Genomic DNA, 27,438 nt, shown 5'->3' on the forward strand with positions numbered 1-27,438 from the left:
AGCACCCACTGTGACCAGACCAGCCCCCCCTTCTGCCTCACTCTGCAGCCCACAGGCTTGAGTGCAAGGGACCCCCAAGATGTCCTTCAGGGTCACCCATGCTTTCCCTCCCCCAAGCCTCTGCTTTTTGGCTTGCTCAGCTTCAATGCCCACCATTCCCAAAGGTCAAAATCCAGCCCTTTCTCCATGGCCGTCTTCTCACGCCACATTCCCTAAACCAGAATATGGATGCTCCCAGTCGCTCCTTCGAGCCCCCGGAGCCCTTATCCACAGGGCCCCAGGCGGATTCTTTGAAGAGACCCATGTGGGCTCCATTAGGTAATCATATCCACGCGTGAGACAGGCCCTTCTGCGGCGGAGTGCGTACACTGGGCTACCCACCTTTGTGCCCACGCAAACATACAACATGCTTGCTACCAAAGCATTGGCAGCCGTCCGCTCTGAGTCATGTGGTTTGGGATGACTCTTTTTTTCCTCCTCTTTGTCTAGATTTTTCTCATTTTCAAAGCAATCAAGCATTACTTACATAATTTTTAATAAGATAAAAATATGTCTATAGTGTGAAAATTGGGGAAATTCTAGGAAATCACGGACTCTCAGGAGGAAATTGGGCATTCGTACAATGTCCATTGGAAGTCAGTCCTCGGGCCTGAAAGCACAAAGATAAACCACTTTCCCGTGAATTCAGAAGTGAGGGGGCGTTTGAAGGTGGGCAGGGGAGGGCGCTGCTCCCCTGGCTGGAGGGTTTTTGTACAGGTGTGTGGGGGAAAGACAGCACAGTGATGGCTCTGAGAAGGTTTGCTCGCATACAGCAGAGGGAAGGGAGGACGGTGCCGCTGGGCGTGGGCCCCCCGTTTACTGCCTCCCTCGCCTGCTCGCAGCAACAAAAGAGCATCGCGGCCATGGAGGGCATCATGGAGGCGCTGTGCAAGTCTGGGAGCCTGTTCGAGGTCACAGTCCCAGATTACAAGCAGCTCAAAGCTTGTCACAAAGAGGTCCGCCTGCTGAAGGAGCTCTGGGACATGATCGTCATGGTGAGGGGGACGGCAAGCCGCTGGGCACGGGGTTGGGGGGCAGGCTGACATCGATGGTACCCAGGGCGGGGGGGCCTCTGCACGCGCTGTATCCCGGCACCAAGAGGAGCTGCTCCCACTATCCTTCGGCTGTTAAGATGCAACAAGCGCATTGGATGGAGGCACCTACTCTCCTCCGGTCACTCTACCCGACACTAAGGCTTTGTAGGTGGCGTACGTGCATGTGTTAGCTCCCGCCAGTTTCTCTCCTCTTGGCTCACCTGTTTTCGAAGATATTTTAGCTCTTCTCTCTTATCCTTTTGAATGAACTTCAGAATCTGTCAAATCCCCCTCCCCTCCAAAAGAAAATTATTCTGACTTTAAATGAGCTGGATCTTCCGGCGAGCTAACCTGGGGAGAGCTGCTCCCTTGGCAGCACTCAGGGTTCCCACACAGGAGCGTGCTCTATCTCTTCGTTTATTTCATTTTTAAATATACCGTAGTAAAATGTTGTAAATGTCTTCATTCTGGCCATACCGAGTCTACGTATTTCTTCCAAAGAGGGAAAAGGTCTTTGGAGTTTAGGCTGCATTACAAATGCCCGTAAAGAGAGAGTGTGGACTGAAGCTGCCTGACAGTTACTTTTTTGCAGTTAGCTGAATTAGAGTCTCTTGGCTATGAGTGCCATCACAGAACACGGTTGCTAAAGTCAGAACGAACCGCATACTGCACGTTCCCAGGAAACAACAGTCAGCACAGACGAGAGGATGGAGGGTGTATTTCCCAGGGGATAAGACTAAGCATCTACAGTCAGGATATTTCGCAAAAAAAGTGTCCAAAACAAACTAGCCAGGACACTTTATGATAACAGGATACAGAAGAAGCTTAAAACCACCAGAAAGGGCCATTGATTCCTATGGGGGTTGAGGTTTTGAGTTTTTGTATCTTCAAGGTCAATCTCTCGTAAACACCCCCAGTTTGTGTCTTATCTGACATGTGTGCTTGTCAAGCTCAGGCCTTTCCGCCTCAAGCACCTGGGTCACCATCCCTGTTTTCCTCGAGGATGAGCACTGCCAGCTTCACAGCCACTTTCAACGCCCTGCGAATCGAAGGCTGCAGGCCTCGTGGTGCTGTTTCCACTCTGTAGGGTTATTCCCAGGTAGCTTCTGCATCTTGTTTCCTACTGTCGTGAATGAAATGTCTTCTATTATATTTTTATCAGTCAGTCTAAACTAGGCTGCTCTGCAGTAACTAACAGCCCTAGAGGCGTCTCTGTGTAGTTAACAATGAAAGTGTATTTCTCGTCCATGCGAAGTCCACACTCCAGCTCCTAGTTCAGGAGCCTCCAGGCAGCACATCCCTATGCTTCCATGATCGCCAGGGCAGGCGCAGCGAACCCTGAGCCAAGTGTCAGTGATTACATGCTCCTGCCCCCCAAAGGGTCAGGTGTCACTCTCGTTTCATTGGTCAAGTTACGTGGCCACACCAAGAAGTAGGAGGAGCTGGATCCTGGGGAGCAGTAACGAGGCCACCACAGGATTTTGCCAAAGGATATTTTAACTGCTAACTTTTAGGTTGTACCCTTAAAAGTTTTTAAAACTTTTTTTATCTTTTAAGTTGTAGCTTTACAACCAGGTTGATTTCCCCTTGTATCCACCCACTTTACCAAACTCTGTTATTAGTTCTAAATATTCCTCACTGGGTTTTGCTCCCCACGAGCAGTGGCAGTGAGGCGGGGCAGCTCTTCCTGTATCTTCCCTGACAAGAGTAGACAGTGGGTGTTTGCATCTCAGGTAAATACCAGCATCGACGACTGGAAGACCACCAAGTGGAAAAACATCAATGTTGAGCAGATGGACATAGATTGTAAGAAGTTTGCCAAAGATGTGAGGTCTTTGGACAAGGAGATGAAATCCTGGGATGCCTTCGTGGGGCTGGACAACACGGTGAAGAACATGATCACGTCCCTGCGCGCCGTGAGCGAGCTGCAGAACCCCGCCATCCGGGACCGCCACTGGCAACAACTCATGCAGGCCACACAGGTACCGCTCGCCGTGGGGGCTGGAGGGCACTGCCTCTGACAGCGGCCGGCCTGGCTGCAGGACGGACCGGCCTGAGCTGCTCAGCCGGGCGACCAGGCCTGGTGCTGATCAAGCCGGGTGTGGGCAAGGCTGGCTTCACGCACACGTGACGTGGGCAGTCACACAGGGCTCTGCGCTCAGAGGGGCCCTGCGCAGAGTTGAATGCTCTGCAGTCACCATCTTGAAATTCTTAATCATTTTAACAGAGGGCCCATCATTTTCATTTTGCACTAGGCCCCGCAAATTATGTAGCCGGCTCTGGTTGTAGGTTGAATGTCCACAAGGCTCAGGAAGTTTAGGGTGGATGAACAGCTGGATCTCCCAGACTCCCCAGGAGCACAGAGTCCTAGTGCCCAAATTTCCTGAGGATGCTCCTGAGTGGGGGGTACTGGCCTTGACACCCACGGGAGCCAAACAGGAACGCTCCCCACTGTCAGCAAACATTGAACAGAACTATACCGGACAGCTGCTCTGCAGAGGCCCCCACACAGCTGCCAGGATCCAAAGACAGAACACGTGGCCTCTGCTCTGAGGGAGGCAAAGAGAGAAAGCCCAGGGCACACGGTCCTGTTCGGAAGGCCCGGTGGAATGCTCGGGAATGATTCTACAAGTGTAGAGGAGGCAGGGCCTCCGAGGGGAGGGAAGAGCAGGAAGGGCTGCAGGAGCACGTGGAAGGTGGCCTGGGCCCGGGGAGAGAGAAACACAGCGACAACGGAAGGGTCGTCTTGAGTACCTGAGTCCCGAGACCATAGCTGGTCCAGACCGCTGGCCAGCAGGCCTGTGCGCCCGATCCAGGTGCCCTGGGAGATCCCCGGGCAGTGACCAATTAGCACTAAAATGCCCCAGGATTTCAGCACAGCTGAGGACTTAGTGAGAGCCGGCCAGAGTTTTTCCCAAACATCATCGAGAGACATTCAATTCCAGCCGTTGGTTAAACCGGTTTCCGTGGCGAGCTCAGAACCCGGGCTCGGAAACATCTGTCTGTGAGAGAAGAAAATAAGCTCGGGGATGGGGAAGGGATGTGAGGACTGAGTGGCACGATGCAGACACCTGCTATTGGACTCAGCCACGCCTGTTACTACACGCCAGCTCTGAGGTGGTGCGTCAGTGTCCTGTGGCTGCCGTAACAAAGGACCACACACTTGGGGCTCGAAACCACAGGAATGTGCTCTTTTGTGGCTCTGGAGGCCAGAAGTCTGAAATCAAACTGTTGGCAGGGTTCCCTCCCACTAGAGTCTCTGGGGAGGATCCTTCCTGCCTCTTCCAGCTTCTGGGGGCCCCAGGCACTCCTTGGCTTGTGGCCACATCACACCAGTCTCTGCCTCTGTGGTCACATGGCCTCCTTCTGCACGTCAAATCTCCCCCTCCTTTCTCCTCTAAGAACACCTGTCATTGGGTGTAGGTCCCACAAAGTTAAGCCAGGATGATCTCATCTCAAGATCCTTAACATTGACAAAGACCCTTTTTCCAAATAAGGTCACGTTCTGAGGTCCGGGGGGACATGGAATTTGGGGAACACTATTCAGTCCACGGCAGGTGGCTTCTGCTATCACACGATTTTACAGGGAGGAAAGGCAAGGCTTGAGGCAACTCGTGCAAGTCATGGATCCAGTGAATGGTGACTCAGAGCTTCCAGCTGCTCCTTCTGCAGCCGGATTACTCACTCCCTGCGTCTCCCAGGACACAGATGTCCTCGACTGGAGTACAAATGACCGTGCATGGAACATTCCTATTTTTCCCCCCAGGTGAAATTTGAAATGTCAGATGAGACCACCCTGGCGGATTTACTCCAGCTGAACCTACACAACTACGAGGATGAGGTCCGAAATATCGTGGACAAAGCTGTGAAGGAGTCCGGGATGGAGAAGGTACCCTTTGTTGGCATCGAGATGCCCTTTGTGTGGGATGACGCTGGGCCTGCCGGCCCCGGCCAGCGCCTGCAAGTCTCTCATTTCACGTGGGGTCCAGCGGTCACTTCACACAAAAGGAAAGGTTCCTGGGCCTTCTCTTACCTAACCCACACAGAAATCTTATAAAACATTTCCAGAGTTTATTACCAAAGAAAACCCCAGTCCCGTTCCTGTCTACAGCTCCGTCTCTGCATGCAGTGGTATGCACATTTAGGAGCAACCTGAACTCTCTCCGTTCACGGAGCAGAGTCTGGTCCTGTCTGCCTCGTCCTCGGCCTTCTGAGGAGCTGAAGGCGGGCGGGCGGGAGGACGGGCCTCATCCGGCACCTGGGCTCGTTAATGGGCCATGGGCTGGGGCAGCTCCAGGCCACGGGGAAATTCTGGAGCGCTCCTTTGGCAGTTCAGATCTCTCTCCTGGCCTGTTTTGTGAGTTTGAATTGTCACATCTTGGCTTTCTTGTTTTTTCTCTTAACAGCTTTATTGAGCTATAATTCACATACCATACCATTCACTCATTTAAACTGCACAATTCAATGGCTTTTAACACATTCACAGATATGCGCAACCATCACATATTAGAATTAGTCAATTTTGGAACATTTTCATTATCTCAAAAAAACTCATACCGCTTAAGCTATCACCCCCCATCTTTCATAGCCCCCACCCCAGCTCTAAGCAACCACTAGCCTGGTTTCTGTCTCTATAGGTTTGCCTATTCTGGACTTTTCTCATCAATCAAATCATACGTATGTGGCCTTTGGGTCTGGCTTCTTTCCCTCGGCATGTTTTCGAGGTTCATCCATGTTGTAGAGTGTATCACTACTTTGTTCCTTTTGATGGCCAAATAATATTCCCTTATAGGGATAGACTGCATTATTTTATCCATTCATCCATTGATGGACATTTGGGTTGTTTCCACCTTTTAGCTACTATGAATAATGTTGGTGTAAACATTTTGGCTTTCTTACGGTGGGGTTTATTCTGTGTTCTGGGAAACTCTGGGTCCTTCTCAGCCCCTCGTGCCAGATGCTCTTTGACCTAATTTCTCTTCCCCTGAAGGTGCTGAAAGCCCTGGATAGTACCTGGTCCACCATGGAGTTTGAGCACGAGCCGCACCCGCGAACGGGCACCATGATGCTCAAGTCAGACGAGGTGCTGGTGGAGACGCTGGAGGACAACCAGGTGCAGCTGCAGAACCTGATGATGTCCAAGTACCTGTCCCACTTCCTGAAGGAGGTGACGAGCTGGCAGCAGAAACTGTCCACGGCAGACTCGGTCATCTCCATCTGGTTTGAGGTCCAAAGAACCTGGAGCCACCTGGAGAGCATCTTCATTGGCTCTGAAGACATCCGTGCCCAGCTGCCGGAGGACTCCAAGCGCTTTGACGAAATCGACCTGGAATTCAAGGTGAGCACAGCCTGGGCATTTCCAGAAACGACTACATTGGAGAAAATGGGGCTGCTGACACCTTGGCGGCCCCCGTCTCTTCCCAGGCCTTGATGGCAGATGCAGTGAAAACGCCAAACGTGGTGGAAGCCACCAACAAACCGGGTCTCTACAACAAACTCGAGCACCTGAAGAAGAAGTAGGTCGTCCTCACACCTGTGCAGACGAGGGTTGTCGCAGCAGCAGGAAACCCAGTCATGTGCCCCCTGCTGGCCTGGACCGGGCAAACACCCCTCACCTGCACCCCACACCTCCCACACCCCATAGATCCCCCCCACACTCCCCTACCCTCACACCGGTGCTCATGCTCCCGGCCACATCCCACCATGCTGCCCCATCGGAGGAAACACCATCTCCGGAGATTAAACAGTGCTCCCTCCTACCCAGGGATGCCCGTGGGTCAGGGGCTGGCAAAGAAGGAGTGCGTCAGCTTGGAAGGTCTGAATTACACAGGGGCTGTGGACGACAGACTGGGCGTCTCCAGGGCTGTCCGTCCGGGAGCGGGGGGGCTGCAGAGAAGGCTTCCACAGCCCCCCACCCCCCTCCTCCCAGCTTGGCCGTGTGTGAAAAGGCCTTGGCGGAATATCTAGAGACAAAAAGACTGGCTTTCCCAAGATTCTACTTCGTCTCCTCGGCTGACCTCCTGGACATTCTCTCCAATGGGAATGACCCCGTGGAGGTAGGCGAGCCCCTGGCATCCTGAACTTGGGCCCACTTCCGGCGCGACCTCCAGACTCCAGGCGGCCCCAAGTCTGGGTACCCTTAGGATGTTGGAGGCGTGTCCATGGATGTCCCTGTATCCCCTCCATGAGCTCATCCACGCCAGAAGCTGCCCAGGCACTCATCTCAGATCCTGCCCTTTACCACCCGTGCCTCATTTTCCTCATCTGGAAAGTGGGTTCGATGCCAGGGGCTTAGCGAGAAGCTGTTTTTGAGAGATACGCCCACACACTAGGTCGCCCTCGGGCTCATTCTAATAAATCTCAGGCCCCAGGAGCCAGGGAGAAAATGTTCCTCGAGGCTGTTCTGAAACAGAGAGGGTTAACCAGCTAGCTGAAGGGAACGCGACTATATTTGAATCAAAAAGTTACAGGACTCAGGAGATGAGTGCACAAGGGGGGGCCGGAAACTTAGGATCTGAGTCTGTGAGTTAGGGAAACGGGCCCAGTGCCTGGGACAGAACTTCTCCAGGAAAAGAGATGTTCGGGGTCAGACACTGGTCTCTAAAGTGCCGGGTCTCCTGGGCTGGTTCTGGGTCCTGCCTGAGAGCAGTTTGCGCCGTGCCCTTTCTTGCTGAGGCATGTTTAGTTAACGTAGATCAGAGAGGAGGGGACTATATTCCAAAAAATGAAGGATGCTTAAAGCCACCCAAGCAAGACCCAGGCCGTGTGGATCCGCCTTTCACATCCCTCGGCTGCATAAGCCAGTGTTTCCTCCCCCCACCACCCCCTCGCCAGGTGAGCCGCCACCTGTCCAAGCTCTTCGACAGCCTGTGTAAACTGAAGTTCCGACTCGATGCCAGTGGGAAGCCTCTCAAATTCGGCCTGGGCATGTACAGCAAGGAGGACGAGTATGTGGATTTTGATCGAGAGTGTGACCTCTCAGGGCAGGTGAGTGTGCGAGTCACAGAGTGAACAGACAGGGAGCCCCCACGATGACAGTGCAGCGGCGTAAGAGCCACACACCCTCCTCAGGTGTGTCGGCGTAGCTACCAGCCTCTGACTGTCTCTCTCTCCTCTTTCCTCTGCCTCTCTTAGAACAAATGCGTGAAGGGCCTCTTTATAGAATTTCCAGCACAGCCTTACCCGTAGAGGATGAGGTGCACCTTGGGAAAGAGGAGAGGAGAGGAGGGGAGAGTTGAGTTTATTAATGCCACTGAAGTTTCCTGTGGCCAAGGGGACTGCTTTGAAGGGGGCCACACGCCTGAACCCCCAAGTTCTACCACCTGTTCAGAATCATCAGCTTTATTGCTTTGATAGATAGAGAGGTCTCGCCCCCTCGCTGCCAGCTGGTTCCCTTTTCCAGCTTTCCCAGCCCGAGAAGGCCGGCTCCTTCTGTCAATAGCAAACGCCCTGGCTGCCCCTCTCCCCTCATCTCATTGCCCAACTCTTGATCAAGAAACCGAATCAGCTTTGACGTTAGCCTCAGCAAAATGTAATTTGGAGGCAAAACAGCTGGGAAAAAAAGAGAAAACCTCCCGCAAGAAAAACTGAGCCTCACCAATTTGGCGTTTGAGGGCCTGGCAGGTTTGCTCTGTGAGCATGTGGCTGGCGGGGCCAGGACGAGATCCTCCATCGCAGTTCATTCACATTCATTTCCTGCGCTTAACTCCTTCCCAACACAGGCGAGGTCTGCCCGAGCTTTATTTAGTTACAAAGAGAAACCAACCTGATTATCCCATGTGAGTTTCTCCCCCAGTGGCAGTTAGTTGAGGGTTTATATCCTAAAATACAAACTAGGCTTGTCAGCAAGTTTGTCCCACGACCATGTTGGACCCTGAGACAATGCTCTTGAGGAGCAGGTGGGGTCTCCGTTAGTCAGAACCTGCCAGGGACATGAGGGGACAGACGCTGTGTCCGGAACATCGGCAACGCCTCGGAGGCTTGGACAGAGCCTGTCTTCTCTTCTAGATTTTTCTCTGATCCCCTCCCTCCTCTGCCTAGAAATAACGTATGCACACAAACGCCCAATGCAACACCTTTTGCCTGGGCACCGCTGGGCTTCCCAGCCACATGTTTCAAGCAAGCCATTCTTACCGCCTTGTGAAAACCTTGACAATTCTACCCCTGGGAGGAGGAGGGTGATAATGGTAAATTTTCTTTTTTTTTTTACAACAAAATAAGTCATTGGAACCAGGTGCACTCACAGCCTCTCTGGTCAATGTGGCCCCATCCCCAGGTAGAGGTCTGGCTGAACCGGGTGCTGGACCGAATGTGCGCCACGCTCCGACACGAGATCCCGGAAGCCGTGGTGACGTACGAGGAGAAGCCGAGGGAGCAGTGGATCTTTGACTACCCAGCCCAGGTCTGCGGCGTGGCTGGGCGCACGGACAGCGCGGAGGGGACGGGTCTGCTGGACTCTCGCGTTCCCTGTTAACCACAGCCCTGCGGAAAGCATAGACTAACGACTGGTGTGAACTGCCTCCTTGGAAGTAGAACGATGCTCACTGTGCGGGCCTTGGGGGGGCGCTGTCTGTTTTCAGATTGCGCTCACGTGCACTCAGATCTGGTGGACCACCGAGGTGGGCCTGGCGTTTTCCAGGCTGGAGGAAGGCTACGAAAATGCCATCAAAGACTACAACAAAAAGCAGGTGTGTGGTCCCGTGCGTCCATCTGAAACTCTGCCAGGAGATTACCAGGAACTCCTTAATCGTCTAAGGTAGCGCCTTGTGGACCTGTCGTTTCCATTGGTCTAAAGCAGTCAAATGACGGCAACCCCGGGTGGTTCTGCCCAAGAGTAACCACTTCTGAAATATGTAACTCTGATTTCTTGTCTGGAAATCATCAAATGCTACTGAGAGTCTTTTTTTTTTTTTTTTAAGATTCTTGGTTAGAAATTTAGAAATTAAAGATAATTTTTAAATGGAAAGAGGAAAAGCTCCCCAGATATAGCCACTGTCTCCAGATTCTTATCTAGCCCTCTAATCTTTTTGTTTGCATATAATTGACTTATACATAAAAATATGCAAACTATATATAAAACCCTCTATTTTTACTTAATATCCACCATCCTCCCTCAGCATTAGATTTTCTTCTACCACATCATTTTTAGTGGCTCCATGGTATTCCACTGGGGGGCTGTTCCATAGCTTACCCGACCCCTAGTGGAGAGATATCCCAGAACTTTCTTCTGTGTTCCATGATTGCAAAGAAGAACCTGGTGGTCTTCCCTACCCAACTGTGAGCTCCCTAGGGACCCCCTCAGCTTGCAGACCCCCCAGTGGCGATTGGCTGGCACCACTTGGTGTCCAGCAAAGGTGCCTTTGCTCCTGCAGATCAGTCAGCTGAATGCGCTCATCACCCTGCTCATCGGAAACCTCAGTGCAGGCGACAGGATGAAGATCATGACCATCTGCACCATCGACGTGCACGCCCGGGACGTGGTAGCCAAAATGATCCTGGCCAAGGCAGGTGTCGGGGAAGGGCCCGGCGCTCGGGGACTCCAGGCCTGTTATCACTTCTTCCTGGGGGAGGGGACTCTATTCCTGGCAGTGGCCACCCCCCCCATCCCTCTCTTGGACTCGCCCCTGGTAATCAACTGAAGAGCAATCCAGTTGGAGGTGCCCGATCTTCAGTGAGGTGCAGCTGGGGCTGTGTTAGGGTTGATGCGGGCACTGGAGGAGCAGCCGAGGGTGGGGAGCAGCCCCGGGTGGGGCTCAGGGGGCGGCCTGTGGTCCAGCAGGCCTTCCCGGGGTGAGGCTGGCTCTTAGGCTCCCGCGCCTTGTGCAGGTGGAGAGCTCCCAGGCCTTCACCTGGCAGTCCCAGCTGCGGCATCGCTGGGACGAGGAGAAACACCACTGCTTTGCCAACATCTGTGATGCCCAAATCCAGTATTCGTATGAGTACCTGGGCAATACGCCGCGGCTGGTCATCACCCCGCTCACCGACAGGTGAGGACGCCCCGTCTGCTTTGTCCAGGGCGTTGGTGCCCGGCCCTGACGACTCAGGAAAGGAAATCACACTTCTTCATTGGGTTCCTCCCCATACCTCTGGGTTGTTGGGCCCAAATGTAAGCTGCCGAGGCTGCAAGAACCAGACATTTGGGTGGGGGGATCTGCGTGCAGAGTCAGTCCTGCCGGCCGCCCAGCCTCAGGTGCCGCGTTCTTGTTCCCTCACCCTGACACCAGCTGAGTGGCCTGGGGGGGAGTTGCTTTGCTCTCTGAGGGCCTGCAAAGTGGGGATATGAGTTCATGAATCCTCATGGGCTTGTTGAGGATTGAGCGAGTCGTTTAACCCCAAAGAGTACTCAGACCAGAAGCTGCTCAGAGAAAAGCCCCAGTGCCCGTGATGTGGCCACTCTTGTTTTACTAGACGCGCCCACCTCCCAAAGGCGGTGGTGGGTACAGCGCCTGTACGGTGTCTGCTCCTTAGTCACATCTGAGTTCCTCCCCTGCCCTGTCCCTTTTGTGCCTCCTTGGGGCTGAGCAGGTGTAGCATTAACACGATGAACTGAAACCACAATAAAAGAGGAAGCCGGGCGGCTGTGGGGTTGCTGGCACTCGAGATGTTCAGGGGTCCCTTGCAGGTGCTACATAACCTTGACCCAGTCCCTCCACCTGATCATGGGCGGAGCGCCCGCTGGCCCCGCTGGGACCGGCAAGACAGAGACAACCAAGGACCTGGGCAGAGCCCTGGGCACCATGGTGTACGTCTTCAACTGTTCCGAGCAGATGGACTACAAGGTGTGTGTCCCAGGCCTGGAGGTGGGGTCAGAGGTCCCCGTGGAGGATCAAATACAGCACCTCCCCAGGAGGCTGTGGCCTCCGCGCCCGGAGTGAGCTCTGGCTGTCTGGATGCCACAGGCCGAACCTGGGGAGGAGCCCAGTGGATGGACTGAGCAGCTGTGCCCCCCCCAACCCCCCCCCCCCACTGGCGGCCTTGGCCCTCCCAGGAAGCTGGGACCTCTTCGGCATGACGAGTGTGTCTGGAAGAGGCTCCCAGGGTTGACAAGCCCAAGTCCAAATGTCTTGTCCCACCTGTGGAGGTAACATCCTCCCAACCTCACTTCCAAGCTTGCCCCAGCAACTGGGGACTCCAGAGTGAGCGCCCCTGTCGTAGTTCAGCCTAGGGCTTCTGAGGAAAAGCAGGCAGGCTTGGGAGGGGAGCAGGGGTGGGCCAGGTCCCAGCTGTTATCAAAGACTATGCTGGACAGCATCAGTTCTCAAAGGGCCCCAGGAGAGAGGGTCCCCTCAAGGCCCAGGACTAAGCAGCCTCTGGTGGTGAGGGGAGTCAGGGGGTGGGCCCTGAGGTCAGGAGCCTGGCCTGCAGGTGGCGTCCTCCCCATCTGTCTCTGAGCCTCACCACCTGGGGGACCATCCTGAGACTGAGGGCGGGGCCAGCTCCCCCTTCTGACTGTCAAGGGCGGGGAGGCTCCGGGCAGGCCTCGGCCAGCTCGCCGCGTCTCTTCCTCTCCTCAGTGCGCCCTTCTCCAATCTCCCCTTCTAGTCCTGTGGAAACATCTACAAGGGCCTAGCGCAAACTGGGGCCTGGGGCTGCTTCGATGAGTTTAACCGGATCTCGGTGGAAGTCCTGTCCGTGATTGCCGTCCAGGTAGGCCCCGCCGTGTCTCGGGGCCAAGCCCGGGCACTCACTGCTGGGCCTCCTCTGGCTCATGAGCTTTCCTGTAGAGCCAGTTCCGCCTGCCCCAGGGGTGGCGTGCACGAGGATGAGCGAGACCCCAGCCCTGTCTTTTGGGGGCCCACGGTCTGGCGGGGTACACGTACACAGAAGAGAAAACAGTGAGAGTCACATACGGTGGCATGTACGTAACCGAATGTAGATGAGGGGGTGATTAATTTTGCTTGGGGGACCTGGACAGACGGCTTTCTTATACCTATCAGTGGAGTTGGGCGTTGAAGGATGCATAGGAGTTTAACAATTAGATAAGAGTGCTGGGAGAGAATAGAAAGAAAAAGGAGAAAAGAAGGAAGGGAGTGAGAGAAGGAGGCAATGTGCCTGGGTATTTTGGGAACACCCATGACAGAGTGCAGGACACAGCATGGACAGGTGAAGCAGGGCTCCCAGGTCAGGGGGCAGCCCTGGGCTGGCATGACCCCTGGCTGCCAGTTAAATTGCCTATGGGGGCCCCGCCCCGCATGTTTGGCCGAGCATTGCTGCATCGTAAACACGTGCCTCCGTGATCCTATGCGCTGGAGCTGAGAACCAGGTCCTCGCAGGGAAGCTGAGGCCAACCTTGGGGCCCAGGCTCAACTGTGATATTCCAAAAGGACCCAGAAGTCAGGATGTTGATGGTGCTCAGACCCGCCCCCCACCCACACAATAGAGAGATGAGTAGGTACAAGCCCCCTGGACTTTCCAGACCACGTGTGAGGTGAGGCTGCGGGGCAGGCTGAACAGCCCCCTCAGGTACGCAAGGCAGGCGGGCGGAGGGAGCAGAGGAGGGCGTGGATGTGTGAAACCAGCCCCGGCCTCTCAAAACCCACAACCTGGGTGTAAACCCTGATCTAAATTTACTGATTTGTCTCCTTCATTCTGTGCTTGGCAGTGATTTAAACTCTCTGTGCCTCCATTTTCTAATCTGTAAAATGGTTTCAATGACACGGGTTTGCTGGCGGGATTAGAGGTGCACACAGGGAGCCGGCACCTTCCACTGTTATGACCCTCCCTACGTGGAGTTGTCCCTGAGCCCTGGGGTGGAGGCCAGTAAGGCAAAGACAGAATGACAGGCAGCCAGCGTCCCCAGGACCCGCAGGCAGTGCTGGCCGCTGACCCCCACCCCCAGTGCAGGAGCAGAGTTAGTACCCAACCGCCAAAGTCAGTGAACAGACCTCAGAATATTTATGTAGAGACCATATCAGGCAGTAAGTGTTTGATGACTCGAATGGAGGAGCAAGAGGGGAGGCAGTGAAGAGTCCTAAGGTCCCCACCCCAGCCCCGAGCCCTGCCAGGGTGTGAGCTATCCCCGGGCAGACTGGGCTGGGGAGGAAAGTCCAGGACAGCCCTAGCGTGAGCTTTGCTCTAAAGGCAGAGACTTAGGACATGCAGCCTCTGGAAGGTTTTGACCGTGAGTGCCGGGTGCCCTCAAGTGGTAGCCTGGAGGTCTGCAGCCACCTCCGCAGGAGCAGAGAATGGACAGCAGCTAATCCCTGAAATTCAGCTTTCACCCAGTACCACTTTCTTAAAGAAGGTCCATCCTCCCACGGGTCACTGCCAGGGCAGGAACGGGACACCTAACATGGCCAGGAGGGGGAACACCCCTCAGCAATAATGAGGAAGGAACCATCAATACAGACACAACCTGGCGGGATGTCCAGGGCAGTGCACTGGGTGACAACAGCCCATCTCAGGTTACACCCTGGCCGATCCCACTTAGTAACATCCGTGGAATGACAGAAGGACGGAAGTGGAGAGCAGATCAGTGGTTGCCGGGTCAAGGAAGGGGTGGGGGCGGGAGGGAGGTGGGTGTGGCTCTGGAGGGCCACATTGGTCCTCACTGTGCCAAAGTGTCTCCACGGTCCGTGTCTGTGTCCCGGTTGTGATACTGCACTATAATTGTGCGAGATGGTACTGTGACTCGGGGCCAGACGCTGGCGAGTGGGGCATCCTTTCTTACAACTGCCTTTGAATGTGCAATCATCTCAAAAGTTAAAATTCTTTTTTTTTTTTCACAAAAAGAGACCAAGAGGGTCCTCTGCAAATTCTTAGCCTCACGCTTTAACACAAATGAAGACCCGTCCGGCCTGTTGAAGCTGGCCGTTCCCATGCTGACGTGTCTGTGTGCCCATTGTTTAGGTAAAGTGTGTCCAAGATGCAATTCGGGCCAAGAAAAAGACTTTTAATTTCCTGGGAGAGACAATAAGTCTCATCCCCACGGTCGGCATCTTCATCACCATGAACCCTGGGTACGCGGGACGCACGGAGCTGCCCGAGAACTTAAAGGCCTTATTCCGGTGTGTGGGCCCGGGCCAGAGGAAGAAGTGCCTGGGAGAACGGGCGGAGGAGGGCAGAGGGCGAGATGGGGGGCGGAGAAGTTGTGGAGACAGGGCTCCCGGGTCAGAGGGGACTAGCGGGCCAGGGCCTCCTTAACAAGCAGATGGTGGACTTCTTGCTGCCCGTGTTCCCAGGGCTGGAGGGCCCCATTTGAGGCACAATCTGCCTGTTGGTACAAGACAATGGAAGCCAGGGTTCAGGGCGACTCTCAGAGGGGTCGCATGGAGTGACTGCAGGGCCTGGAGACCCTCCATGTGGAGGGTGTGGGGGAACAAGAGAGGTGGGCAGGGGAGAGGGGAGCAGGGCCGGGAGTCCGACACCTGGCCCTAGAATCTTGACCAGTGATGGTGTGGGCCTCCTGGCAGGGGTGTGCACCTAGCTGAGGAGGGGCAGGTGGGGCGTGGGAGGAAGAGGAAGGAGCCCAGGCAGACCCCGCTATCTCCCCCAGGCCCTGTGCTATGGTGGTCCCCGACTTTGAGCTGATATGCGAGATCATGCTGGTGGCCGAGGGCTTTCTGGAAGCCCGCCTGCTGGCCAGGAAGTTCATCACACTCTACACCTTGTGCAAAGAGCTGCTCTCGAAGCAGGTGTGTAGACAGTGTCCTGGGGCCCACAGGGTGGGGCGGGACAACATTAAAGACTCCGTTGACCCAGACTGGCTTCCACACTGGCCCGGTGAAGCCTCCACACGTGCCAGTAGCGCCCCCCACTGGCCAGTGTGAGAAGGCGTGCTCACGGCCGTGCACCCGACGCTCTGCCCACAGGATCATTATGACTGGGGCTTGCGAGCCATCAAGTCCGTGCTGGTGGTGGCTGGCTCCCTGAAGAGGGGCGACCCCAGCCGGGCAGAGGACCAGGTGCTCATGAGGGCACTGAGGGACTTCAACATCCCCAAGATCGTGACCGACGACCTGCCCGTGTTCATGGGGCTGATCGGGGACCTCTTCCCAGCCCTGGACGTGCCTCGGAAACGGGACCTGAACTTTGAAAAGGTAGGTTCTGCAGGACCTCGAGTCCAGCCTGGAAGCCCAGCCGCACCAGGGCCTCCCGCCTGCCAAGGACGGCTCTTTCCATCACGTGTCGGGTTGGTACCTCAGAGTCAGGGGCAGCATTGGGGTAGGTGGCCACGTCTGCCAGCCAGCGATGGACACACACGCACGGCTCCCTCTGCTACGAGAAACACCCTGAGCCCACAGGCCGCCTCACCAGCCCTGGCCAGCCCTGTCTCAACACTAGGGAGTTGAGCAAGGAACCCAAGGGGGCTTGGGGCAAACCCAGCCCCTGCACGGAGGTCTCAGTAGCGTCAATGGCAGGACCTGCAAACATCCACGCCGGAGGGCCGCCATTTTCTTCTGGCATGTTCCGCTAGGCAGGAAGCTCCCCTACCCAGAAAGGCCACCTGGTCCTTGCACCACAGGCTCAGGCCCCGTCCTGCATGTCCCCCCCAGATCATCAAGCAGAGCGTTGTGGAGCTCAAGCTGCAGGCAGAGGACAGCTTCGTGCTGAAGGTCGTGCAGCTGGAGGAGCTGTTGCAGGTCCGGCACTCCGTGTTCGTCATCGGGAACGCAGGCAGCGGCAAGTCTCAGGCACGCCACCCTCGCGGCCGCGCCCTGGGCCTCCTCGAAGGGCCCTGCATGGTTCCAGCACAGTGGTCCCCACCCCAGGGGCCCCAGCCCAGTGCATCCGGGGCTCGAAAGGTGTCGTGGGCCAGGAAGGAAGCTGTGGGAGGGTAGAGGAGGAGGCGAGGAGCGGCCATGGGACGCTGGTCCACTGATGAGGCCCTGCTCCTCCTCGGTTCTCTGATCTTCCTGCTCCTTCCCTCTCGACACCAGTCACTTGCCTTCCTGCGGCCAGCTCCCTGCCCTCCTGGCCCCGCCTGCCTCCCTGCACCAGCCCCCCATCCGCCAACCTCCTGTCCCCTGCCATTGCCCGGGGCATGGTGAAAAGCAGGGCGTGGTGGCCAATGTCACTAATATCTGTAACACCGGAAAATTCTAAACCAGCCAAGAGTTCAGCTAGACGCCCACAGGATAGACTGTTATGCTATTCTTAAAGGTCATTTCCCAAGACTAGTAACCTTGGGACGCTCACAGCAAGTTATTTTTTAAAAGGCAGAAACCGTATGAACACAATTTTCTAAAAAAAAAAAAAATATATATATATGTATATCTGTCTGTTTACACACATATACATATGAAACATCCTCAAATGTCCTTAAAAGCCCTTTCATCTGGGTGGAGGAATTATGGGTCATTTTTTTCTCTTAATTTGTTTTTCTTTTTTTTTTTTTAAAGTTCCGGGTTTTTTTTCTTTTTTGGTGAGAAAGATTGGCCCCGAGCTAACATCTGTTGCCAAGCTTCCTCTTTCTTTTTTCTCCCCAAAGCCCCAGTACATAGCTGTATATCCTAGTTGTGAGTCATTCCAGTTCTTCTATGCGGGTTGCTGCCACAACATGGCTTGATGAGCGGTGCACAGGTCCATGCCCAGGATCCGAGCCCGTGAACCCCGGGCCATCGAAGCAGAGCACATGAACTTAACCACTCCGCCACAGGGCCAGCCCCCTCTTAGTTTGTTTTTCGATGAGCACATTTTACTTTTATCATCAGGAAACTCATGAAAATTGTCCCAGGTCTTAGCGTGGTCTCCAGGCAAGCGGCTTTGCCGTCTGCAGATGAGAAGGTTTACAGCTCACTTCCTGTCACCCGGGTCGTTGTTAGGGGGACAAACTCACCAGTGTGTCATCAAAGCAAAACAGACCAGAGCAGGGATTCTGCCTGTGGTTCGCACGAGGGGCCCCTCCCACGTGTGGATGGCGCCCCAGCAGCCCCCGTGAACGCCTCCGCCTCCACGCAGGTCCTCAGGTCGCTCAACAAGACCTATCAGAACCTGAAGAGGAAGCCGGTCGCCGTGGACCTGGACCCCAAGGCCGTCACCTGCGACGAGCTCTTTGGCATCATCAACCCGGCGACCAGGGAATGGAAAGACGGTACTGGAGCGCTGGCCCCAGGGGCCGAGCAGGGCGTGGGGTCCCCAGGCATCACACCCGGGCCCACTTGATTCTGGTCACTCGGCCGTGCTCCATGCTGTGAACGTGTGAGACTTTCCCGCGTGCCTGGCGAGGCCCCTGAGAAAGACCCTCAGCAGGCCTGGGGCGGGGCAGCACACACACACACACACACACACACACACACGGCGCACGATGACGGTGCTTATGAAAGCTGTGAGAACATGGATCCCCACCCCCAGGTTGGGAGGAATTGGAAGCCACAAGGACTTGGGATGCTTGAGCATCAGCGGTCCTGCCCTGAGCAGGCCAAGGGGAAGGGGCCCCCTCCCCGAGGCGGTTGGGAGGCGAGCCTGGAAAGCAGGCTTGAGCCTGGTTGTGGCGGCCCCGGAGCCGTGGGGTGCTGGGAAAGGAGTTTCTCCAAGGAAGGGGTTTGACGGGGTTTGCACTTTGTAGAGAGAACTCAGGGGACACTGGAGGAGGGGCTGGAGAGGCTGGGGGTGCGGACAGGGGTCGGGAGGTTCGGGGCGCCCAAGACACAGTCCAGGTGGATAGATGGGCACTGAGGAGGATGGAAGAGGCAGGGCACATGGCTCCAGGGGGATGCTGCCCACACTCACCCCGTCAGAGCCTCCGTGCGTCCCCCTCCTAGACTGGAACCCAGAGGGGGCTCTGCTCCTGCGTCCTGCCTCAAGAGGCCTCCCCAGCCCCTACTCCTTCTCTACCCCTTGCCCTGCTTTCTCTTCGTGGCTTGGTCACCCTTCCTGTCATGTGACATGTCTATATCTGCATCTGTATCTTTCGTTTCTCCCCCACTAGAATGCACTTCCATGGAGGTTGGCAGGGGCTCTGATTGTTCCCAAGTCCCCTGCTCCGAGCCTGACACATTGAGAGTGCTCAGCAGACCTTTGTTGAATGAAGGAAGGAAGGAAGGAAGGAATGGAAGGGTAGAGTGCCGAGTGTGGGTCATGTTCCACGTAGGGGTGCTGAACCTCAAAGAACTGAACAAGACTGGAGTGGGGGCAGGCCTTGGCAGGGTCAGAGGAGGGCAAAGGGCAGGGCCTGGGGTGCGGACATAAAAGAGGGTCCTCAGGGTCAAGGACAAGGGTGGGAAATGAGCCCATGGCCTCCTGTGTGAGGGCCTCTGCTGTCCCTCTGAAGCAGGGACAGGCCACCTCCAGGAGAGAGAGGCCAGGGTCAGGCCCAGTGGGGACTGAAGGGGACAAGGTTGGTCTCAGCCTCCGTGGCCTCAGAGAGCACTTCAGAGAGCACCTGGTCTGCTGTTGGCTGCTTGCAAGTCTGCTCATTCAACCAGCCTGCTCACTCACACCAGTGCTGCTCACTCACACCAGCCTGCTCACACCAGCCCTGCTCACTCACACCAGCCTGCTCACACAGGCCTGCTCACTCACACCAGCCCTGCTCACTCACACCAGTGCTGATCACTCACACCAGCCTGCTCACACCAGCCCTGCTCACTCACACCAGCCTGCTCACACAGGCCTGCTCACTCACACCAGCCCTGCTCACTCACACCAGCCCTGCTCATTCACACTAACCTGCTCTAACCAGCCCTGCTCACTCACACCAGCCCTGCTGGCTCACACCAGCCTGCTAACACCAGCCCTGCTCACTCACACCAGTGCTGATCACTCACACGAGCCTGCTCACACCAGCCCTGCTCACTCACACCAGCCCTGCTCACTCACACCAGTGCTGATCACTCACACCAGCCTGCTCACACCAGCCCTGCTCACTCACACCAGCCCTGCTGGCTCACACCAGCCCTGCTCACTCACACCAGCCCTGCTCACTCTCACCAGCCTGCTCACACCAGCCCTGCTCACTCACACCAGCCCTGCTCGCTCACACCAGCTGTGCTCTCTCTTAGGCCTTTTCTCCACCATAATGCGGGACCTGGCCAACATCACTCACGATGGCCCCAAGTGGATCGTCCTGGATGGGGACATAGACCCCATGTGGATTGAATCTCTCAACACTGTCATGGATGACAACAAGGTTCGAAGGACTCCTGGATTCCAGAGCTAACCCCAAAACCACAATAACTGGGGGGAGCTCGAGGGAAATGCCACACTTCACCACCTGCCACACATGACAGACAGAACCTGCCGTAGACTGGGACTTGGCGGGGGGGGGGGGGTCTGTCTGGAACTCTGCGCAAAAAATTATGAACAGGGCAAGTCCCCGGTCACGAGATGTGCTCCTCATATGACGCCCTGTCCTGTGTGCCCTGTCTTAGGTATTTTCCAGCAGCAGCAGCATGGGTAAAGGGTGCAAATGTGGAAAGCATCCTTGTCTAATTGACATATGGCATAACGTGGAAAGGATAGCTAATATCCTAGAAGGCAGAAACAGCATTCAGAATTATCTAGAAGTAACTTAAGAAAAGGGTTCTCAGTCAGGTGGAGGGAACTCAGGAATTCCCGGGGAAGGGGAGGGGTCACGGTTAGAAAAAGCAGATTTACTATCACAGGGAAGTCCTACCTGGTGCACCCGTCTGGAAGCCTCTCGCATTGTCCCGGGGTGGGTGGGGGCACTGGCATCAGGGACGGCTGAGAAACGCCGGGTTGGGGGAAGCTGGTCAGCTGTGGGGCGTGGGTGCGGGCTCCCTGGCTCCCTCCTCCTGGTTCTGAGAGGCATCGTGTGACGCACCATCAGGACGACAGCCACGTGCCGCTGAAAACTCACAGGCCAGTCTCCCTTCCCAGGTCCTCACCCTGGCCAGCAACGAGCGGATCCCCCTGAACCGCACCATGAGGCTGGTGTTCGAGATCAGCCACCTGAGGACAGCCACCCCGGCCACCGTCTCCAGAGCTGGCATCCTCTACATCAACCCTGCTGACCTAGGCTGGAACCCGTGAGTGGGATTTTAGTTCTCCTGCTCCAAACTGTGGCAGAGAAAGACGAGGTGCAGAGGGACACCTGCATGCGTTCATTCATTCATTCATTCATGCGATAAGTACCGTGTGCTGGGCCCTCCCCAGGCACCAGGGTCATGGTGGCGAAAGGATGAGGGACAGACGTGTAAATAAGTGATGCGAATGCACAGTGAGGCTCCAACATGGCAGCCAATGAAAGGGAAGGTTGCACCAAGGGTAAGGGGGGAGGGGCGAAGCCTGTCTTGGAGACAGGAAGTCTTCCTGGAGGAGTTGACACCTGAGAGGAGAGGGAAGTTTCCAGGTGGACAAAAACTGGGGGGAGCACTCCAGGCGGGAACCAGCCTTTACAGGGACGTGGGGGGCGAGAGCGTGAGGTTCCCAGGGCCAGGCAGTGGTCGGGTTTCCTGGATGGAGCGTGAAGCGCGAGGATGCTCTTGGTAGGAAATGTGAGGATGCTGGACCAGCTGCAGGGCCAGTATACAGGGGCCCTTTCTGCCGTGAAGAGGAGAGCTGCTCATGCCGGTGGGCAGTGGGTGGTCTCCGGGGATGGGGAGGGAGGACGGATGGATGTTTGCGATGGTTGAAATCTTGAGAAATGGAAGACTTCGCTCTGAAGGCACGTGCTCCTGCTTGACACAAGGCTGGTCACTGACAGAGCGCGTGCCAGGACAGGGAGCCTCACCCTTCCGCATCTTGAGTAGGAATCCTGGTGCAGCATTCCAGGGCCGACAGGCTCAGGAGAAATGCCTTGGCTGCAGGCGGTTCATTCCTTCATTCATCCAACTTGTACTTTCTGTGCACCTACTGTGTGTCCGGCCCTAGGAAATTCCATGCAGGGGGACTAGATTCTCCAGGAGAGCTGCGGAGAATGGCAAGAGAAGTCTGGAAACCAAGACCGTGTTGAGAGGAAGAGAAATGCATGGGGGATTCCAGAAGTATCAGCCCCAAAGGCAGAAGGGAGATGGCGTCCCACATACCCCGGGAGGAAAAAGCTTCCGGAGGACGGTGGGGTCGAGAGGGTCACATCCAGAGGGTCCAGGAGCCAAGGACAGAAAAGCTGCCACTGGACTTGCAGCTGGAAGCCCATGGGTGGCACAGGATGGAGAACTTCTTGGCGTGATGGGGCAGAAGCCAGGTGGCGGTTCATTGGGGAGGAACTGGGAGGAGGCACTAGAAATGCAGCTCTTTCTGGAAATGAGTCTTGTAGCAGCTGGGGCGACGAGAAGGAAAGTTTGTTTTTTCAGGATGAGGGTGATGTTGGAGCATGGGGAGCAGGCACGGGTGTTTCCAGGGGCGGGCAAGTGTGTGGGCGGAGAGAGGGAGGAGGTGCAGGGGTTCCTGCGTGATGAGCCTCTCAGCCTCCACAGTGGGAAGTGAGACCAAGTGCCGGAACATGGCAAGGCCAGGGTCTGAGATGGGCACCTGAGCACAGTGGCCTCTGCAGGGACAGGACGGGGGGCTGGCCTGACCTACAGGGGGCTGAAGGGCCATGGAGACCCAGCAGTGCTGTGTCACCTTCTCTAGCAACATTGTTGTCCCACTTCTGTCAGTGTCCTGTGGCTGCTGTGACAAAGGACCACAAACTGGGTGGCTTCCAAAATGGAAGTTTATTCTCTCCCAGTTCCGGAGGCCAGAAGTCCGAGATCAAGGTGTGGGCAGGGCTGGTCGCTCTGGAGGCCCTGCGGGAGCATCTGTTCCAGCCTCTCTCCCAGCTTCTGGTGGCTGCCGGTGACCCTGGGTGTCCCTTGGCTTGTAGGCACCTCACTCTAGTCACATGGCCGTCTTCTCCGTGTCTCAGCCCATCTTCTCTCTGCGCGTGCCTCTGTGTCCCAACTTCCCCCTTCTAAGGACCAGTCATTGGATTAGGGCCCACCCTAATCCAGGATGCCTTCATCTCCAGGTCCTTAATTTGATCACATGTGCTAAGACCCATTTTCCAAATAAGGTCACATCCACAGGTCCCGGGTGGACATGTCTTTTGCGGGGGCCCCCATTCTGCCCACTACACAACGTTTGAGAGTTTTCAGGGTGGGCAGCAGACAAGGCAAGAGACCAGAAACACAGTCTGCGTGGCAGCTGTTAGAGGCAGGGATGAGAAGGGGCCGGGCTGGAGGGGCGCGCTGGGGACGCCCGGCAGGGTGGAGAAGAGAGAGCCAGCAGGTAAGCCTGTATAGGCAGAGGTGGGAACCCGAGACACGCCCTTCAGCCAGGAGCAGTTCTTGGGGCCCCCAGAGGGGTGATCAAGAAGACGAGCGCCTCTTTGTGGGGGACGAGGGAGGCCCGAGTTTTGCTGGAGGAGAGAAGTGAAGAGTCTGAGAGACGGACCAGCACCAGCCCAGAGGGAGAGCTGTGCTCCCGCTCCCGCAGGTGGCTGCCGGGCAGCAGTGACTCAGGCGGCGAGATGGTGGAAGAACTCATCCTGGGGGGAAGTGAAGCGAGGATCCAGGGCCTGACGGGTCCCAGCTGCCTGGGGGCAGGGCCAGGAGCCCGCCTCAGCACCGGCAGGGAAGCCGACTCATCCTCCGTGTGTCTCTCCGGGCTCAAGTTTCAAATCAAAGCCGGCATGCGCATTTGCATGCACCAAATGACTCCAACCAAGGCAAAATTAAAATTTGACACAACCGCCTTGAAAACAGAAGGCAAACGCTGCAGTCTATGTATAGACTTGCAAATTGGTCTCTATTCTGAAGAGCCACTGTCTTTGGAATCCAGCTCCCGACTGGCCCGGCGCTGGGGCCCATGTTTTGCGTGCAGACATGGATTGTCTAAAGGCCTGATGGGTTTTCCTGGATGATCCAGGGTGCAGTGGGGCAGAGGGTTGGAGCTCTCGTGTCTCTGTCTGATGGCGGGGCAGTAAGAAGCAGTGCTTCCCGTGCCTGAGCTCCAGCTGGCTCACTCGCAGACACAAGGGCGCGCCTGTCGGCTGGGCGGCCAGGAGAGCTGTTCGGTGACGTGAGCTTCCTGCTTATGCTCCCATCCTGGAAATGACGGCTCCTCGACTGGCGAGGGAGCAGGCGCTCTGCATGCTTTTAGGGGATACTTACTTAGCACTCGCTGTGGACCACGCTCCCTTCCACGGGCTTTGTAAATATCAGCCCAGGCAGTCCCCTGAAATGGGAGTTATTACCTTCACTCCCATTTACAGATGGGAAATCTGGGACCCCGACATGTTGAGTAACTTGCCTAAGGCCACTGCTGGCCAAGTAGAGCCCATTACAAACCCAGGCAGCAGGGCTCCAGGGTCCACACCCTTGTCGTTGTGGTGGACCGCCTCTATGCCACCCACTCCAGAGGTGGCTGTGTGCCAGACAACCCACCATGGCTCCTCAGGATTGCCTGCTGCATGGGTTTGGACTCTTCCACTGAACCTGACAAATTCAACTCAAACTCACTGAAGCACACAAAAAAAGTCTATTGGCTCAATTCACCGGGGCATTCATCAGGCATGGCTGGATCCAGGAGTCCAGATGGTGTAATAAGATATCCCTGCTCTTCTCTCCTTTCTCTTCCCTTCCCATCCTTTCTCTCCCTGCCCCCCACCAGATATTGTCATGAAACCTTTCTCTCCTCTCTCCTCCTATACTCAGCTCTCCTGCCCTCAATATTAGCTTCATTTGAGGCAGCAAAGATGGCTCCCAGTTGTTGTAGGCTTACAGCACCCCCGCAGCTAGAATCCCAGAGAACGAGCACACCCCCAGGATCCTCATGAGACCCTCCTAAGGTCTGTGACTGGCCTCATCGCCAGGCGGGAGCACCAGAATGATGTAGAGGCACCAGGAGGTGTACACTAACGAGAGGGACGTGGTGGCCCCGTCACCGGCGCCTCCCGTCTCCCCCAGGGTGGTGAGCAGCTGGATTGAGAGGCGCAAGGTGCAGTCGGAGAAGGCCAACCTGATGATCCTCTTCGACAAGTACCTGCCCACGTGCCTAGACAAGCTGCGCTTTGGGTTCAAGAAGATCACGCCGGTGCCCGAGGTCACGGTCGTCCAGATGATCCTGTACCTGCTCGAGTGCCTGCTCACGGAGAAGAACGCGCCGCCCGACTCCCCCAAGGAGCTCTACGAGCTCTACTTCGTGTTCGCCTGCTTCTGGGCCTTCGGCGGCGCCATGTTCCAGGACCAGGTGAGCGGCCGCGGCCGAGGGGACCCAGCCGCCGGGAACGGGCCTCTCGACCTCCTCTAGCTGGGCCCTGGCTTCGTTTTTGTTTTCTAACAGCTCATAGATTATCGAGTCGAGTTCAGCAGATGGTGGATCAACGAGTTTAAAACGATCAAGTTCCCCTCGCAGGGGACCATCTTTGACTACTACATAGACCCTGACACCAAAAAGTTCCTGCCGTGGACGGACAAAGTGCCCGCCTTCGAGCTGGACCCCGACGTCCCACTGCAGGTAACCTCCCCAGAGTGGGGACCATTTACTGACCATTTGGGAGCAAGACTCGGTGCCCCAGCCCACGCTTCCTGATGGAATGTCCAAGTGCAAACGATTTTCAACAGTGGGACCTTTTCAGTAAACCTGGGGATTTAACAAACCCCAAGACCTCTGTTGGGGTCTGCAAGAAGTCAGCAGGAGGAAACGCTGTCCCTGCCCTCCCCCCAGGCCTCTCTGGTGCACACCATCGAGACCATCCGCATCCGCTACTTCATGGACTTACTCATGGAGAAGTCGTGGCCGGTGATGCTGGTGGGGAATGCGGGCACGGGCAAGTCGGTGCTGATGGGAGACAAGCTGGACAGCCTGGACAGCGACAGCTACCTGGTGCAGGCTGTGCCCTTCAACTTCTACACCACCTCAGCCATGCTGCAGGGTGAGGCCAGGGCCGGGGCTGGAAGCAAGGATGTGTGTCGGGGGGCCAGGGCTGGGAGAAGGGATGCGGGGGTGGGGGTCAGGGCCAGGAGCAGGGGTGCGGGGGGCCCGAGGCTGGGAGCAGGGGGCTCTGGGCCCCCCGGCGTCTATCCGGCACAGCATGGCCAACCTGCTCCCTCCTCTAGGGGTTCTGGAGAAGCCGCTGGAGAAGAAGTCAGGGAGGAACTATGGGCCACCAGGCACCAAGAAGCTAATCTACTTCATCGACGACATGAACATGCCGGAGGTGGACAAGTACGGGACGGTGGCCCCCCACACACTCATCCGGCAGCACATGGACCATGGGCACTGGTAAGTGAGTGGGGGTGGGGCTGAGGTGAGGGGCAGGGCTTCAGGGGCCAGGAGGGGGCCACAGGGCTGCCCGGGGGTCCATCAGGGTCTCCTCTCCTCATCCATTCCACAGACAAGCCCTGGGCGTCTGCTAGGCCCCAGGCTGGCAGCTGTTCCCAGAGCTCCCACGGAGCAGCACAGACACAGACAGGTCCCTCCTCCATCGAGGTGTCCATCTGGTGGAGGAGGCAGAGAGGTGCAGTTAGAGTGAAGGGAGAGCTCTCAGGGAAGACCCCCAGGGTGGTCAGGGAGGAGCCCACTGCTGGCTCAGAGACACTCCTGGGGTGGCCGCACTGCAGCTGCGAGCAGGTGGCTGAGGTGGGACTGGCCGTGCAAGCTTGAAGGGAGAGGGTCCTGGGCAGAGAAACGCCACGTGCACCGGCCCTGGGGCAGGAGGGAGGATGGCACGTGGAGGAGCCAAAGGAGGCCAGCGTGGCTGGAGGGTGATGGCTAGAGGGTGGGGCGCCCAGGGCAGCTGCAGCCGGACCCCAGGACCCATGGGCCACTGGGCAGGGGACAGGCTTTCTCCCCAGGGCAACAGAAAGCCAAGGGTGGCAGGTTGAAGTTTGCAGTTTGGAAAGATCAGAACATTTAGTGCGGTTAAAATAAGCGTCTCTTGAAATATCTGGCAAGTGGCCTGGGTACGCCTGGGGGTTCTCAAAGTAAAGGAACCTGAGAAATCCCTTCAGAAGTCAGTCAGAGGATGCTCAGAGTCTGCCCCTTACTGCCAAGAAACAGAGGCACCAAGGGGTGGTCGCCTCCTCTCGGTCCCAGCCCCAAGGAGCGGCAGAGCTGGATGTCAGGCCCATGATCGTCTGACTCCATCGCCTGCCTTTCCCCCGCTACCCGGCGCCCGCTCACAGCGCTAGCGGGCTGTGGGAACCCGCACGGACAGCAGAAAAGCGAGGGCGAGCTGCGGGGAGGTGACAGCCGGGCCAAGAGCGACACCCTGAGCGGGGCCTGGAGAGAGCTCCACGTCTTTGAGGAGCTGATAGTGGTGTGGGATGGCCAGGGCCGAGAACACGTGCTGAGGGGAGGAGGCAGGAGGGGAAGACAGGAGAGAGACTGTGAGGGCCGCCCATGTCCCCTCAAGGGGGCGCCACTGTGAGGCCCGGGAAGCCCCCAGTTCCACGCCCTCAGAGTGGGTTCATCGGGTCACGCATTCCTGCAGAATTTGCTAAACTGAGATATTTTGTATTCTTTTCTTTCAAAAGGGCCC

General features: G+C 56.4%; 1 protein-coding gene across 2 annotated transcripts in view; it reads left to right on the forward strand.

The window, feature by feature from the left end:
- DNAH17 (dynein axonemal heavy chain 17) overlaps window positions 1-27,438 on the forward strand; it is a 110,733-nt gene that overhangs the window by 35,854 nt on the left and 47,441 nt on the right. For both annotated transcript variants that reach the window (XR_011422768.1, XM_070225874.1), the window contains exons 25-48: window positions 882-1,034; window positions 2,807-3,055; window positions 4,840-4,962; window positions 6,064-6,411; window positions 6,498-6,589; window positions 7,003-7,129; window positions 7,908-8,060; window positions 9,349-9,474; window positions 9,653-9,760; window positions 10,445-10,576; window positions 10,899-11,059; window positions 11,695-11,851; window positions 12,615-12,719; window positions 14,922-15,079; window positions 15,568-15,706; window positions 15,884-16,111; window positions 16,568-16,705; window positions 17,973-18,105; window positions 20,015-20,142; window positions 20,853-21,001; window positions 24,863-25,145; window positions 25,239-25,412; window positions 25,623-25,830; window positions 26,015-26,180. Coding sequence is in view for 1 of the 2 variants with exons in the window: in XM_070225874.1 (XP_070081975.1) it covers window positions 882-1,034; window positions 2,807-3,055; window positions 4,840-4,962; window positions 6,064-6,411; window positions 6,498-6,589; window positions 7,003-7,129; window positions 7,908-8,060; window positions 9,349-9,474; window positions 9,653-9,760; window positions 10,445-10,576; window positions 10,899-11,059; window positions 11,695-11,851; window positions 12,615-12,719; window positions 14,922-15,079; window positions 15,568-15,706; window positions 15,884-16,111; window positions 16,568-16,705; window positions 17,973-18,105; window positions 20,015-20,142; window positions 20,853-21,001; window positions 24,863-25,145; window positions 25,239-25,412; window positions 25,623-25,830; window positions 26,015-26,180 (3,938 nt within the window). In the remaining variant the exon portion in view is untranslated. The remainder of the gene's footprint in view (window positions 1-881; window positions 1,035-2,806; window positions 3,056-4,839; window positions 4,963-6,063; window positions 6,412-6,497; window positions 6,590-7,002; window positions 7,130-7,907; window positions 8,061-9,348; window positions 9,475-9,652; window positions 9,761-10,444; window positions 10,577-10,898; window positions 11,060-11,694; window positions 11,852-12,614; window positions 12,720-14,921; window positions 15,080-15,567; window positions 15,707-15,883; window positions 16,112-16,567; window positions 16,706-17,972; window positions 18,106-20,014; window positions 20,143-20,852; window positions 21,002-24,862; window positions 25,146-25,238; window positions 25,413-25,622; window positions 25,831-26,014; window positions 26,181-27,438) is intronic.

Source organism: Equus caballus, chromosome 11, assembly GCF_041296265.1.
Source record: "Equus caballus isolate H_3958 breed thoroughbred chromosome 11, TB-T2T, whole genome shotgun sequence".
Classification (NCBI taxonomy): Eukaryota; Metazoa; Chordata; class Mammalia; order Perissodactyla; family Equidae; genus Equus; species Equus caballus.